The sequence below is a fragment of the Microtus pennsylvanicus genome, chromosome 2 (genome assembly GCF_037038515.1).
Source record: "Microtus pennsylvanicus isolate mMicPen1 chromosome 2, mMicPen1.hap1, whole genome shotgun sequence".
NCBI classification, from domain to species: Eukaryota; Metazoa; Chordata; class Mammalia; order Rodentia; family Cricetidae; genus Microtus; species Microtus pennsylvanicus.
In genome coordinates, this window is record NC_134580.1 from 14711037 (window position 1) to 14725163 (window position 14127).

Below are 14127 nucleotides of genomic sequence, written 5' to 3' on the forward strand. Positions count from 1 at the left end.
TGTGAGATGACCACATGAGTTCCCACTGTGGCCTGGGGGGCTGTGCAGTGATGGGTGGGGCTGCTTTCTTTTCCTGTGGTCAGCAGGAGGCATAGCTGTGTCAGAGGCATTGGCAGTGGGAGCTGTGACTACAGCCAGTCCTTAGTCAGTGGACAGGACAGTGATAGAATTTGCTTTCTGGGGAGCCAACAGGAAGGGCCTGGTGTGGAGTGTGCTCATCTTGGCTCCTCATAGGACCCATTTAGCTGTTTTCCCCTCTGATCTGCCCAGTGTGGGATAGACACCTTTGGGATACCATTAAGAGATCTGCTCTGTTTGAGTCATTGTGTACTGCAAGCACCAGGACAGTGGCATGGTTTTTTTCCCTCTGTAGTACCAGTCAGTACTGCTATCATCGCGAGGCTTAGTGCTGGCTGGGGATGATGATACACACTCAGGAGGTGGAGGCAGGAGGATCATGAATTTGAGGCTAGTCTGGACTGTATTATGAGACCATCTCAAAAACAAAATAACATTTAACATTAAAATGACATTTAACACTTTATTTACTGTTTTAAACCCTTTCCATTTTTAAGCGGTTATGTGTGATGCGCATGTTTGATGTGTGTGTGTGTGTGTGTGTGTGTGTGTGTGTGAGAGAGAGAGAGAGAGAGAGAGAGAGAGAGAGAGAGAGAGAGAGAGAGAGAGCATGTGCACCCGTGTGCATGTGGAGGCACAAGGTTGATGTCAGGAATCATCCTCCATTGCTCTACTGTATTCACTGTTGCAGGGTCTCTCAATCAAACCCAGAGCTCAGTGATGGTGACTCTTGCTAACCTGTCTGCTCTGGAGACTCCTTGTCTCTGCCTTCTGAGGCTAGCATTACAAGTAGGCTGCCGTGCCCACCTGGGATTTATGTAGGCTCTAGGGATCCAAGCTCTGATCTTCATCCTCGTGTGGCAAGTGTCTTGACCACTGAGCAGTGTCCCTGTCATGTAGGGTTTGATGTTTGTGTGTGTTCTTTCTTAAGACCTCGCTTGTGTCAGGTGTGAGGAGATCCACACTGTCTGTGATCCTGAGGTGAGCGGGTGAGCTGGCACACAGTTGTAGAGCCCATGCCTCTTTGTCCCGTATGTTCAGAAAGATGCTCTTGGGGCCCTAGGGCCACTGTATTGACTGTAATGTGCTCTTCCTTGTGGTCCATCTTCATTAAAGCACCAGAGGTTGCAGCTGCCATCCCAAGGCTCTGGGGCCCCCTAAAACCAACTGGGATCAAGCAAGGCTGCTTTAGTGTGACCCTCTGAACTCTTGGTGTTTTCCTTCCAGGCTGGCCCAGGGACCCTCATCATGGCAGCAGGTGTCCAGGACTTTAGCAGGACAGAGTTCGATCGGCTGAACGAGATCAAGGGTCATCTGGAAATTGCCTTACTGGAAAAGCACTTTCTTCGTGAGTACAAGAAAGTCCTTATGGGGGGATGGGCCACTGCTAAGTGAAGGCCGAACTGGGAGTGCTATGGTGTGGCCACGGGACAGGTGTGGGTGGGGGCAGGCATGTGTGAACATAGGTGTGTGTGGGGATAGGTATGAACATAGACGTGGGGTGATAGGTATGAACATAAACGTGGGGTGATAGGTGTGAACATAGACGTGAGGTGATAGGTGTGAACATAGACATGGGGTGATAGGTGTGAACACAGGTGTGTGGAGGCATAAGTGTGAACATAAGTGTGTGTGGGCATAGGTGTGAACATAGGTGTGTGGGGATAGGTGTGAACATAGACGTGGGGTGATAGGTGTGAACATAGATGTGGGAGGATAGGTGTGAACATAGGTGTGTGGGGATAGGTGTGAACATAGGTGTGTGGGGATAGGTGTGAACATAGATGTGGGAGGATAGGTGTGAACATAGATGTGGGGTGATAGGTGTGAACATAGGTGTGTGGGGATAGGTGTGAACATAGATGTGGGAGGATAGGTGTGAACATAGATGTGGGGTGATAGGTGTGAACATAGGTGTGGGGGGATAGGCGTGAACATAGGCGTGTGGGGATAGGTGTGAACATAGGCGTGTGGGGATAGGTGTGAACATAGACGTGGGGTGATAGGTGTGAACATAGATGTGGGAGGATAGGTGTGAACATAGGTGTGGGGGGATAGGTGTGAACATAGGCGTGTGGGGATAGGCTTGGACAGAGATAGACATGGACTTGGCCGTCCCCACATGATAACTTCCCCTCTGAACATGTGACTGTTGCCTGTTGTCTCACAAAAGCCAACCCTGGCCCATGCTTTGCAGGTGGGATGAGGGAGCATCAGGATTCTGGGAAAGGAGGGGCCTATTCATGAACTTGGTTGGTTTCCGTGACTCAAGCACAGTTTACTCAGACTTTTCAGAGCTCCTTTGAGGAATCTGAAGCCATCTGTCCTGTTACACACTGGGTCTGCAGGGGGCACCTTGGAACCTTTCCCCTCATGGCTCCCGCTGGCCAGGTTCTGATATTGTGAAGTAAGGAGGAGGTGGTTTTGGCAAAACAGGAGCATTTGGAGTCACCATCCAGTAGCATCTCCCGTTTGGTCTTTCTCTTGACTTCCATGTCCTCCTGGCGAGGAAACTGAGGCACAGATGACTGAGTCACCCTACCACATGGTGGGAGGAGTAAGAACTTAAACCAGCCTGGCCAGCTCCAGAGCCCGTGCTCGTGGCCCCGATGTGAGATAGCGTTGTCACGGTTGATGCTCTGCAGGCACCGAGGCTTCTGAGAAGAGTCAGTCCTGCTTGCCCAGAGCTGGTCACTGAGACTCTGTGGGGCAAGTCCAGGCCAGTGCCAGGGTGTAGGGCTGCCTGAGCGCTCGCCCCACTGTGGAAGAGTTTGAAAGTGCAGCGTAGAAGCAGCCAGACCCCCATGGAGATGAGGCAGTGGGGGACTCTAAGGGTGATGGATCATGAGGAAAAATGTCTGAAAGTGTGTCCTTGCCCGTTCCTCTGTAGGACAGCATGGTTGGTGTCCTAGGATCGTTCCCACAATTCTTTTCTCAGACTTGCCCAAGGAGCTATCTCATCCTGCTCCTTGGTCACTCCTAAGGTGTGTTGTAGCATTTACCCTGACAGTGTGGGGGCAGCTCTGGGCAGGTTTTTGTTGTTGTTGTTTTAAAGGAAAGATTTTTGCAGATACATAGACTCAGAGTAGAGCATGTCGGAGGCGCCTGTTGACTCTATACCTGCTTCTGCAGGAGCAGATTCTAAGCCAGGCTGGCTGTCGCCCCTCCTCCCCTGGGCGTGTTGGGTGAATCCCAGCCAGCGCTCTATGGCTTCATCTGTAAATATTTTAGTAGATAGCTCAATATGTTTTAATGACAAAAGCTGAGAGACCAAGATGGCAAGGAGAACAGCAGACAGCTTTCCTTGATTGCAGCCGAGACCGATTGGAGCTCGGATTTCCCCGATAGATAGGCTCATGATTTCTGACAACTTTGAATTGATACTCGTCAGGGTCCGTGGGTGGGAACGGCTGGCGTATCTCCTCAGTCTTTTGGTGCCTTCTCTCTCTATTCCTGCCTTCACCCCGGGTGGCTAGCTCACCAAAGCTGGAGCTCCCCCTGTGAGAGTAGTGTCCTGTGGACTCCCCATGTCTGCTGTCCCTCCTCCATAGTGGTGGCTGTGACTGGTCTTGGGGGGGCAGACCTTTGATGGTATTGCTCTGTATTGCCCTGAGGTGTGCTGTCCCTGAGGTCAAAGCAGTCGTTAAGTGCGGTCTCTGAAGGGACTCTTGCCAGCCAGAGCATGGCAAACATGGCTCTGGCAGGCTTTGTCCTCCCCAATTCCCTCTGCCTTGCTAAAAACCATGAGATCACATTCCTAAAGCTAGTCACCACGGTCTAGTCCCTTATTTGGCCACTTCCTCCTTCTGAACTGACTACAACAAAGGTTCACCTATCAAAGTATTGAAGTCCAGCAATCAGAAGCCTCCTTTGACTCTCCTAACTAATATGCCCTCTTAAAATTAAGCTCCTCACTCTAACGCGGGATTTCTCCCTTTACCTTTATAAACTGTCATTTGCCTATGGGTCACACATGTCTCCTCTCTTTCCAGAGGCGGTCCTTTGTCGTCCCCCTTCAGTACAAACACCCCTGGTCCCCTGTCTTTGTCTCTTTCTACCTGCCCCTTTTCTCTCTAGGGCAATTAGATGTCCTTTGTGCTGAGAGCTTGGTCTTGGGGTGTCCTGGGAGAACACCAGCCCGTTCAGTCAGTCCGTCAGAGCGCTCACACTGGTCATTTTGTACGTCTGTTGTTCTTGCTCCACTGATTAGCCAGTGCATCTCTGAAAACAACTTTCTCTTTGCTCTCTGGTTGCCTTGAGGTGTGGTTCCCGTGGGAAAAGCTGGATACACGGATTTCCCCGCCTTGTGTCACAGTTTTGAATATGAATAGAACATTTCGCCTGAGACCAGAGGGGTGCCTGCTCCGCGGGGTGTTTTAGAACTGTGTCATCAGAAGCCCCGGGAACAAACTGTGGTCATGACCTGTGTATGCGATATTAGTCCTGCCTCTGGGCTGTAGACGCCTCAGCCTTGACTTCTCAGCCTGCTCACAGTCGGACAAGTTGTTCGAGCCCCCTCACAAACACTCCTCACCCTGCTGCTGGCATGGCCCATCTTTCAAGGCAGTTCTGGCTCTTTTCAGTGGAAGTCATCCTTAGAGGACAACTGAGGATTACAGGGTCCTCACCATAGCTGGCAGCCTTCATGCCTTGACCATTACCGTCACCAGGGCTTGGGAAGTTTGAGTCCAGACTCTGAAGGAGCAGACCTCTAGGACTCCTGGGTGGCTTTTGGACCTCAGGGAATCTTTACTGTGTCTTCCACTCATGACAGTTGGTTCTCAGAGGCTGGCAGCACCCTCTTACTCAGTTGTTTCATCTCACTATGATATATGCAGGTCTCAGGAGGTAGAGGCAGGAGGACTGTAGGATTGGAGGCCATCCTGGGATACAGAGCTAAAGACTGTCATAACAAACACCAAAATCTACAAACACCCTAGTGTGGCGGTGCACACCTTTAATGCCAGCTCTCAGGAAGAAGAGGTGGCTGTGAGTTAGAGGCCAGCCAGAGCTACACAGTGAGAGCCTGTCTCAGAAATAAACAAAGTGCCAGGGTCACCGCCAACCTTGGGACCACTGAGCCAGTCTGTGTTGGGTTATGCTGGCTTTGCCCCCCTGAGGAAATGTCACTGCGGAATTATCCATTCCTCCATTGGCATGCCACTTGCAAGGTTCCTCCTGCTTCATGGTCCTGCCATCAAGGAGAGCCGGGCCAGCTTCATTTGTTCCTCCCACTCCCGATGTTTATGGAGATCGCCTTTGTTTTGCTTGAATTTATTTTGACTTTATTTCAGACTTGGAGGAAAGTTGCAAAAATAGCACAAAGCATTTCCACGTGCTCTTCATGCGGTTATTTCCTTTCCTCAAAGGGCAGCTCTTTGCCACACGTGTTTGTCAGTCGTTCCTAGCCGTCAAGCTCCCCTTCCACCATCTAGCTGTCTATACGTTTATATATATATATGTATGAGTGCGCGCGCCCACCCATTTGTTTACCTCCCACCCACGTGTCCATCCAGCTCTCATCTGTCTGTCCATCCTCCCACATATGCATCCATATCCCCCCACGTATCCATCTCTCTTTCATCTGTCTACCCATCTTTCCACCCACACGTCTGTCCTTCTCCCTCCACCTTTCCATCCATATACCACATCTATCTGTCTCCTGCTTTCCCATTAGTTCTCCCACCTACAGATCCATCCATCTCACACCCAGTCACACATCTATCCACCCACATCCATCTCTTGCCCACCCACCCATCCACCGATCCATCTCTCATCCACCTACCCATCTATCCATTCATCCATCTGCCCGGCTATTTATATGTTTTTTCTGAGCTGCCTGATGGTCTGTTTCAGATGCAGTGCTTCTGAGTTTCAAATACTCTGCCGTGTTCCCTAAGAGCAAGGCTATTCTCTTTCTCTAGCCACAGTGTGCAGTGATCAAAGTCAGGAAATAATGTTGCTACGCTATTATCTGGTGTGAGCCTCACCATTGTCTTATTAATGTTCTTTATAACAAAAGAAATTTCTAGTCACAAGTAGCCTCTCGAGGCTCCTTTTCTCGGCATGCTGGTCAGTTGCCCATAGAATGGGCTCGGGTTTAGATGTCTGCTGTTGCTTAAAAGAGACTCGGATCATGTGGTTTTTGCCTTGAATGCCACAGACATGATGGTGTTTCTTCAGTGCCGGTCAGGAGGGACAAGATATCATCTCATCTCATTCTGCAATGCCAAGAGTTCCATGTCAAATTAAATTCTTGTATCTATCTAAAATTACTGCGCTGGGGGCGTAGCTCAGGGGCAGAAGGCTTGCCAAGCATGCTCAAGGGAGGTTCTGGGTCCCTTCTGCAGTGCTGGGGGAGGGGGGAAACACTCAGTCAAATAAAATAAATAAAAAGAAAATGTTTACAGTAGCATAAGTCTGTGGTCCCAGCACTAGGGAGGCTGAGCCAGGAGGTCCCCTGAGCCCTGGAATCCAACGTCACCCCGGGTAACGCAGTGAGACCCAATCTCAAAAGCAGGCAACACTGGATGGCTTACCTGGCTGCATTATCAAGTTATATCCAGAGAACTTGGGTCCCCTCCCATCCTCTCTGGAGTTCCAATTGTCTTCTACATTACCAGCTCCTTTACTGGTTTTTGTGTTTGGTCATACTTTCCCCTGTAGATAAATGTTAGCACACTTGTGTTCTGTTCTGGCAGTCACTCTAGGCTGGTACCAGAGATAATCCCTGGTCTGTTTTCTGTCTGTGTCTCTAGTCAGGGTGTGGCTAATCTCCTGGTCGCCTGTTGGTAACTGATTATACCATCCTGAGCCTTCTGTACTGGGTGTTAGTAAGATGCAGCTCTTCCCAGGCCATTTGCACCTTGTGGACGGAGTGGGACCTATATTTATACCCCAGGCTTGATGTCTTGGGAGTGGTGGGCACTGAATGACTGAAGAAATCACAGGAAAGCCTGGCAGAGGTGGAGTTTGCACAGAGAAGCCTGTGCCTCCTCCCAACATGCCATCCATCACATTTCCCAGGGTAATACAGTGTTATGGAGTCTGGAGACACACAAATATGGTTTCATTTGTCACTCAGCCTATACAGCGTGTGCTGGCCTGATCATTCCTATTCCTCTTGGTCTGCAGGGGAAATACCATGTGCAGGGTGGAGAGAGCTGTAGACTGGCCTTGAGACCTAAGCTTCTAGCTCTTATTTCCTCCTTTCCTTGGCAGCTCAGCTTGAGCTGTTTAGGGCCTTGGCTCTATCCATAAGTGCCTAAGTGATTAGTGTTCAAATTCTATTTAACTCTCGGCTGTACTCTCTCTCTGACAACAGGCTGTCTTTCTTCACCGAGGAGAAAAATAGCCCAAGTGCACAATAGGTTTCTTCGGTGATTAAATATTGAAGGGTACAGATGTTCCCAGGAGGAAGTGACATGCGATGGAGAAGGTACACCGAAATGTACCTTAGCTACAGCCCACGGCAGGGGCCTGAGCTTGTTAAAGACCTAAGTGACTGAATGGTGTCCATTTGCAGCGAGCCTGAGATGCGTTGCACTGGACTGTCACTTGTTGAACACAAAGGCGTCTCTTCCAGGGCTTCTGTAACTGAGTGTTTATTGTATTTATCGATCTCTCGCTGCGTGCAGGCTCTGGGAAGCAGGATTCACCACTGTCGTAAAGCACGCACACAGCCTCCACCCCAGAGCAACTCAGCATGGACGTGGATTTTGGCGGGGAAAGTGCATCAGACCTTTCAGGGGCCTCCTGGTTTGGGGGCTGGGCTGCAGAGCTTCTGAGTTGATACCTCCCTGGGGTCACTTTGCTGACACCTCTCTGATCAGGCTCGAGGCGACTCCCCTAGGGGCTGTGCTTTGTCTCCCGGTCACTGCCACCTATACAGTAGAGTAAGTGGGTTCCCAGTGGAGGGAGCCAGTGGATAGCAGTGATTCCTGAAGCATGTGACACGGAGGGAGGGGGCCTTTGCTCCATAGCCCTTGATATCCCTGGCAGCCCCCTTCCTGCTCAACACATGGGGGCCAGAGTGACTGATTCCTGCCTGATTTACAGAGGAAGCTGGTTGGGAGGCAGGTGGTGGCCACTTACCCTTCAGGGCATGATGGGTGGATCTTGCACACAGGGAGGTCTGGGGTGGCTGATCCAGGTGATTAGAGGTCAGCAACCTGCCTCATGGTCAGGCTTAGGAAAGCAGAAGGCCTGGGAGCCATGTGAGTGCTGCCAGTGTTTTGAAGAGTTGAGGCAGCTTTGAAGCCAGCTAGAGACAGAGCTACTATATCCCTGATAAACATGCCTGGGCCCACTCCTCCAGACCTGGGCCTGCAGGTATTAGCTGGGGGGCCTGACCTCCTACCTCTACCTCCTCTTGTAAGGTAAGTGTTGTGGATCTCAAAGATAAGCCCCAGGGACAGAGCCTGGATGGGTCTGCTTCTGTCCCTAGTGTGGAGTGGAGCCAGTGGGAAGAAGAAGTCAGGGCTGAAATGGGGACAGAAGGCTGAGATGAGCTAGACACAGCCCTATACACATTTTTCCAGGGAAAAAGATGAAATTGACCCCTAAGAAAAAATTAAAGATCTGACCCGTTTGGTCCAACAGTTTCATATTTTTGTCTGTGGGCATGACTTAGTGCTTTTCTAACATACGTGAGGCCCTAGGATCTGTACCCAGTGCCATGGTGGGGAGGACCCCACAACCTTTGCTTTTCTAGATCATTTCTGTTGCCCAGTAAAATATACTCTGAAGTCTTGATGGCAGTTGACATAGTGACCCTAAGACTTCTCATTGCCCAGGATAGAAGTGTTTTAGTACAGAGGCTGAGCCACTCACCAAACCCCTGGCTCCTGCCTGTAGCTCATATTTCAGAGGAAAAATTGAATACCTTGTTGCCGTTCCTAGGGCTAGGGCTCTGGCTCCTGTAATATTGGGGCGAGATGGTGAAGTCATATGTGCTCATCTCTGGTGTCATGCTGAGGGCTCCCTGTCCCAGGTCTAGCAGGGTGCCTTGGGCAAAGACAGTTGATGTTCACCGGGGTGTTCTATCAGGAGCCACTGTCCATCTCTGTGACCTCCTTTTGGACTCCTGCTCCATGAGCACAGTGTCAGCTCCCAGGGTTATGAGAGGGTGTCATCCTATCCACTGGATGGCATGACCGACGAGGTCCTGTGTTTGCATTGAGAGAGAAGTCACTTGGGCTAGCAACCTTCTATCCTTCGCTGCTCCCACTGGTCCCCCGGGGGGAGCCTTATCTGGCATGAGGGGTGTGTGGTTTAGCCCCGTGGGAGGCAGCTGTTCATATTGGTGTCTACCAAGTGGACTTTGTAGGAGGTAGAGAAGGCAGCTGCTGCCTCATCTGTATGGTCCAGAGCCTGGCAGCTGCAGGGTGCTCAGTACACATCTGGGTGGCTGGCTGGGTGACTCAGCAGATCTCTGGCTGATTCAACCAGTGCTGAGCACATGGATGGAATGCGGACAATGGGATGAGTGGATAGATGGATGGAGGTGCTGCCCCACCCCCTGTAGGGCCTTACTAGCACCTCCCAAAGCTGTTTTCCAGTGGTGTTTGGTCCCAGGCATAGTTCCACCTACTGCCTTGGCTCCCCAGCATGTATACCCAACCAGAGCCTCTAGGCTCATCTCCCCTTGCTGGTGATGGGAAAGTCCTACCTGACCTCCTGCCCATACTAAGCAGAAATCCGGTATCTAGCAGTGAACTTTCTGAGAAAGTGTGGCTGCTGGTCCATGGTTGGAGGGACGTATCCACAGGATGTGGAGTGGATGGAACAGACACCTAAATACAGTTGTGTATTTGGATTTTTGTATATTTGAATACCACATGTGTACCTGGAACCCATGGGCCAGCAGTGGGTATTAGATTCCTCAAACTGGAGTTACAGATGGCTGTGAGCCACCATGCATTTACTGGGACTCAAATCTGGGTCCTCTGGAGTAGCAGCCAGTGCTCTTAGGCATTGAGTCATCTTTCCAGCCTTTGCCCTTCGCCTCCCAGACCTTAGGGCAGACACTTTTGAATATTCACATCTCAGCCCCGTGCTAGCCAGGTCCTCCAAGTCCAACTCTTGAGCATCAGAGGCAGCCTGCCACCTCAGTCCCCCATCTCATACTGAAGGGCCGTGATGGGTGGGTCTGGAAGCCAGCCATTCTGAGCAGTAGTTCTTCCTAGAAATACATTTCTTTAATATTATTAATATTATTATTATTATCATTTTGCATCCAGAAAGGGAAAAAAAAAACCCAGGACACCACCCTAGTCCCGTAGCTGACTCCCTCCACTCAGGAACATGCCAAGCCCAAGCAGCCTGTCATGTTAGAATGTGAAACATCCAGAACTTGGCCGCACGCTGCCTGCCTGCAGAACATTATTAAGCTTGGCGCTGACAGTTCATCATGCAGTAAATACCACCTCCGTGCAGAGCAGCGGACAACGCGGTGATAGTGAGCGCTAGGGAAACACGCAGGTGGACACGGAGAGCCAGGCACCCCTGAGTGGAGTGACCTGGGGGAGAGAAGAGCTTACCACAGCTGCTTCTCTGGGGCTGATGGCGAAGGAATGCCCTGAGCTTGGGAGGTGACTTGTACCCGGTCCGTTGGGGAGGATAAGGCACCATCTTTTAGAAAGATCCTCCAGGATATCTGGAAGGGTAAATTGGGAGCAGTCTGTTCAGGTGCCCAGGTGTGCAGCCCAGCCTGCAGATACAGCTTTCTCTTTCCCTCTGGGTGGCTTCTTTCCCTGTGTATGTGCTCCAGCTGGGTGGGAAGAGATATTTTATTTAAGGCTTATCATTTGATTTTTTTTTTTTTTTACCTCTGGCTGAGGCTGGGCCTGTTGCATCTTGTGCCAAAGGGACTCCTGCTTGAGAGATCTGCTTTTACAGTTTTAAAAATAGCTTTGAAGTTGTTTTTCTTCCCTGTGGGCCAGGAGCCATGGAGGCTGCACAGCCTGGGCAGGCTGTGACCATGGGCTGAATTGAGTATCTCCTCTATGTCCCCTTGAATCAGCATACTAAGAGGGAAGGCATAGGTTTCTTTGGGGTCAGAGGTCCATAAATTACCTGCCCTTTGCCTTCTAGACCCTGGGGAGACCACAGTCTGGATGAAGTGGGGGGGACAGGTGGCCCAGCTGTACCAGGCTCCCATAGTCAGCTGTGCGCTGCGCGGCATACTTTACTGATCAGGTCCCTCTGGCTTCAGGGGCACACACTCTTAAGTTCACTTTGCCTCTTTGCTTTGGCGATGTCTGGCAGTCTCCACATGAGGTTGGGTAGGGGGATCGGAATGTCTCTTCCTTCTTAGGGTCCCTGAAGGTTGCTATCACAGATGACCTGGCATTTTTAGACCCTTGTAGATGTAAGGGTGTACCTCGACACAGAAAGAGTCCCCTGGCTTTCTCTCTCCTCCACATGCGTTTTATGCTGGTGGGAATTGGGGTGGCTCTTGTCCCCCAGGGACTGTCCCGGTTCCCTCTGGTCTTCTGCACCCAAGTCATCTTGCTTGTCTTCCTGCTAACTGGGTTGCTGGTTTGCTTGCATGGCTGTTGTGTGAGCAGAAGTCTAGAATTGGGGCTTCTAAATTGTGACACTAAACCCTTCTTTTGAGATACACCCTTGGAACTTAGAAATTTTGGGGACTGACTCATCCTCAGCAGCTGTTCTCACTCCCCAGCCTTTTTCAGGCTCCATGGCCATCTCTACAACCTGGGTCATTCAGGGGCCCTGAGAAGGAAGTGCCTGGAGTTGGTTATGGCCGGTGCATGTAAGAAAAGCTGGACCCCGGGCTAGGGGCTGTGCCACACCATTGGTGGCATGCGATAAGCTGTCTCACAGCTGTGCAGCATTGACTCTGTGGTCTAATGTGCCAGGCTGTGGCTTTTGCCTAAATCCTCACTTGTGACTTAGACACAGGCCCTCTATGGCTTCTTTGCTTGACTGAGCCTATGAGAGCCCCCTGTGGAAACTGGGGGACAGGACAGTCAGCCACAGCCTGGCCTCTGAGTTTGTATGCATCTCTGTCCTTTGACAGGGGGCGTAGGAGAGCGGGTGTCTTCCTATTTTACAGCACAGGGTTATGTGAGCATGTTTTAGGATGACATACCCACTGCTGCTGGTGATGATGCCCTGTTCATTGGACTCTTTCATCACTGGGTGTTGAGAGAGTCTGTGTAAGCATTCATTGCCTGAACCGCCTTGGTAGGTCACTGGGGAGTCCTGCCTCTGTTTTGGGGGACATAATTGGAGATGACAAGAGAGTTAAGATGGGAGGACTTTTCCAGTTGTGGGGAGTCCCTGCACCCAGGAAGGTCAATATGCCCACCAAAGGAAGGCTTCTTGTTTTGTGATGCTCAGAATACTTCGAGGCCGGAAAGTCCTCTGTGGGCCTCAGTCTGCTGGGGACTCCTTTGCCCTGTATCATTATCTCAGGGGAGAACATGGTAGCTAGAATCTCGATTTCCCCAAGAGAATTCAGTTCCTCATCCCTGGAACTTGCGCATGTGACCATTCCTTGGCGAATGAGACTGAGTTGTCAGTTTGAGATGTGCAGATCCAAGATTCTCTATGGGTGCAGAGCAATCGCAAGGAGGACACTGGGGGTCAGGTGGAGTTGGGTCAGCATGAAGTCACTGCTCTTTGGGAGTCACCAGCCAAGCAGAGTGTTCCTCTGGAAGGCAGAAAGGATGCGATGTGACCAGTCTTTCCACCAGCCTCCAGATGGACTGGCCCATTGACGCTTCTGTTCTAGCCCAGAACACCTGTTGGATCTCCTGATCTTTCAACCTGTAAGATAGTGTCTTTTGTGCTAAGCCAGAATGTGATATTAGCAGCCACAGGGAACGAATACTCAGATATTCAAGGGGCTCCATCATCACATCCTTCATTCTATGGGAGAGCTTCATCCCCCTCCCCCTGCCCACTAAAGGATCAGGGGCCACATGGTCTCCATGATCTGTCTTGGATGGGTCCAGCATTGTCGAACTCTGAACAGTGAGGGGGGAGGGTATAGTAGAGCTAAGCAAACCCCAGAGTCATGGCAGTGACAGACTCTAGTATTGGGTATCCAAAATAAAGGCGGGACTGCTAACAAGCCTCAATCAGAATTCCAAGGCAGAGACCCTGAGGACGGAGGCTGGCTGCCGTGACCGACTCCATTCCACGGGGAGGCTGGGCCAGGATGGCCTTACAGGCAGCCAGCTCAGCGCTTTCTGCTTGGCAGGCAGTCAGCCTTCCCCTGCACCTCCTCTAAGAGAGGAGCAGGAGAAACGATGACTGGGTGTATATTGCCTTTGTTCTGTGGAACGACGGCCAGGCACTGTGCTGCCTCTGACCTAAATGTGTCACCATGGGGTGGAAGCTGGCCCACATTACCAGACACCGGGCCTCAGCATTTAAGTTGCAGAGAGAGGCCTTTGTAGGGAGCCATTAGCCGAGGGAGGACGCGAAAGGCTCAGAAATCCAGCTCATTCTACATGCTTAGCTCTCTGCACCACCGGGAAAAGGTGCAAAAGCCTCTGGAGCTCTGCCAGGAACAGACAGGCTGACTTGCTAAATTGGCAAGGGCTGCAGTGTACCTGCCCCTGCAGCTGAGCCTCTAATGGCTGGGGAGGGCAGCTGATGTGGGGAGCTGGGTTACAGAGGCACAGCGTAGAAGAAGCAGTTGTCTGTCCTATTACAGGGCTGAGCTTTCTGCCCCTGGGATCCTGGGAGGCTAGAGATATTTGTCAGGGACACACTAAGAGGTCCTCAGCTCCTCTAATGGGCTGCACACATGTCCTCCCACACTGGCAAGAACGTCCCCGTGCATCCTCCTCACCTTGGGAAGGGATCTTGGGATCTGTCTCAGCACTGCTAATGGCCGCCGTTGGCTGATCATCTGCCATGAGTGGAACATGGTGGCGAGCCTTCATCATTTAGTGACACTGGGAAGACACAGACCTTCAGGGGAGGCCAATTAAGGAAAGCCCAATTTCCTGTTCCTGGCTGAGCAGCCTGCAGGGGAGGGAGGGAGGGAGGAAGGGAGGGAGGGAGGGAGGG

At 51.2% G+C, this 14127-nt stretch overlaps 1 protein-coding gene across 2 annotated transcripts in view; it reads left to right on the forward strand.

Moving 5' to 3' along the window:
* Gramd4 (GRAM domain containing 4) overlaps nt 1-14127 on the forward strand; it is a 76704-nt gene that overhangs the window by 39714 nt on the left and 22863 nt on the right. For both annotated transcript variants that reach the window (XM_075960263.1, XM_075960264.1), the window contains exon 3: nt 1306-1426. In XM_075960263.1, the coding sequence (XP_075816378.1) occupies nt 1306-1426 (121 nt within the window). The remainder of the gene's footprint in view (nt 1-1305; nt 1427-14127) is intronic.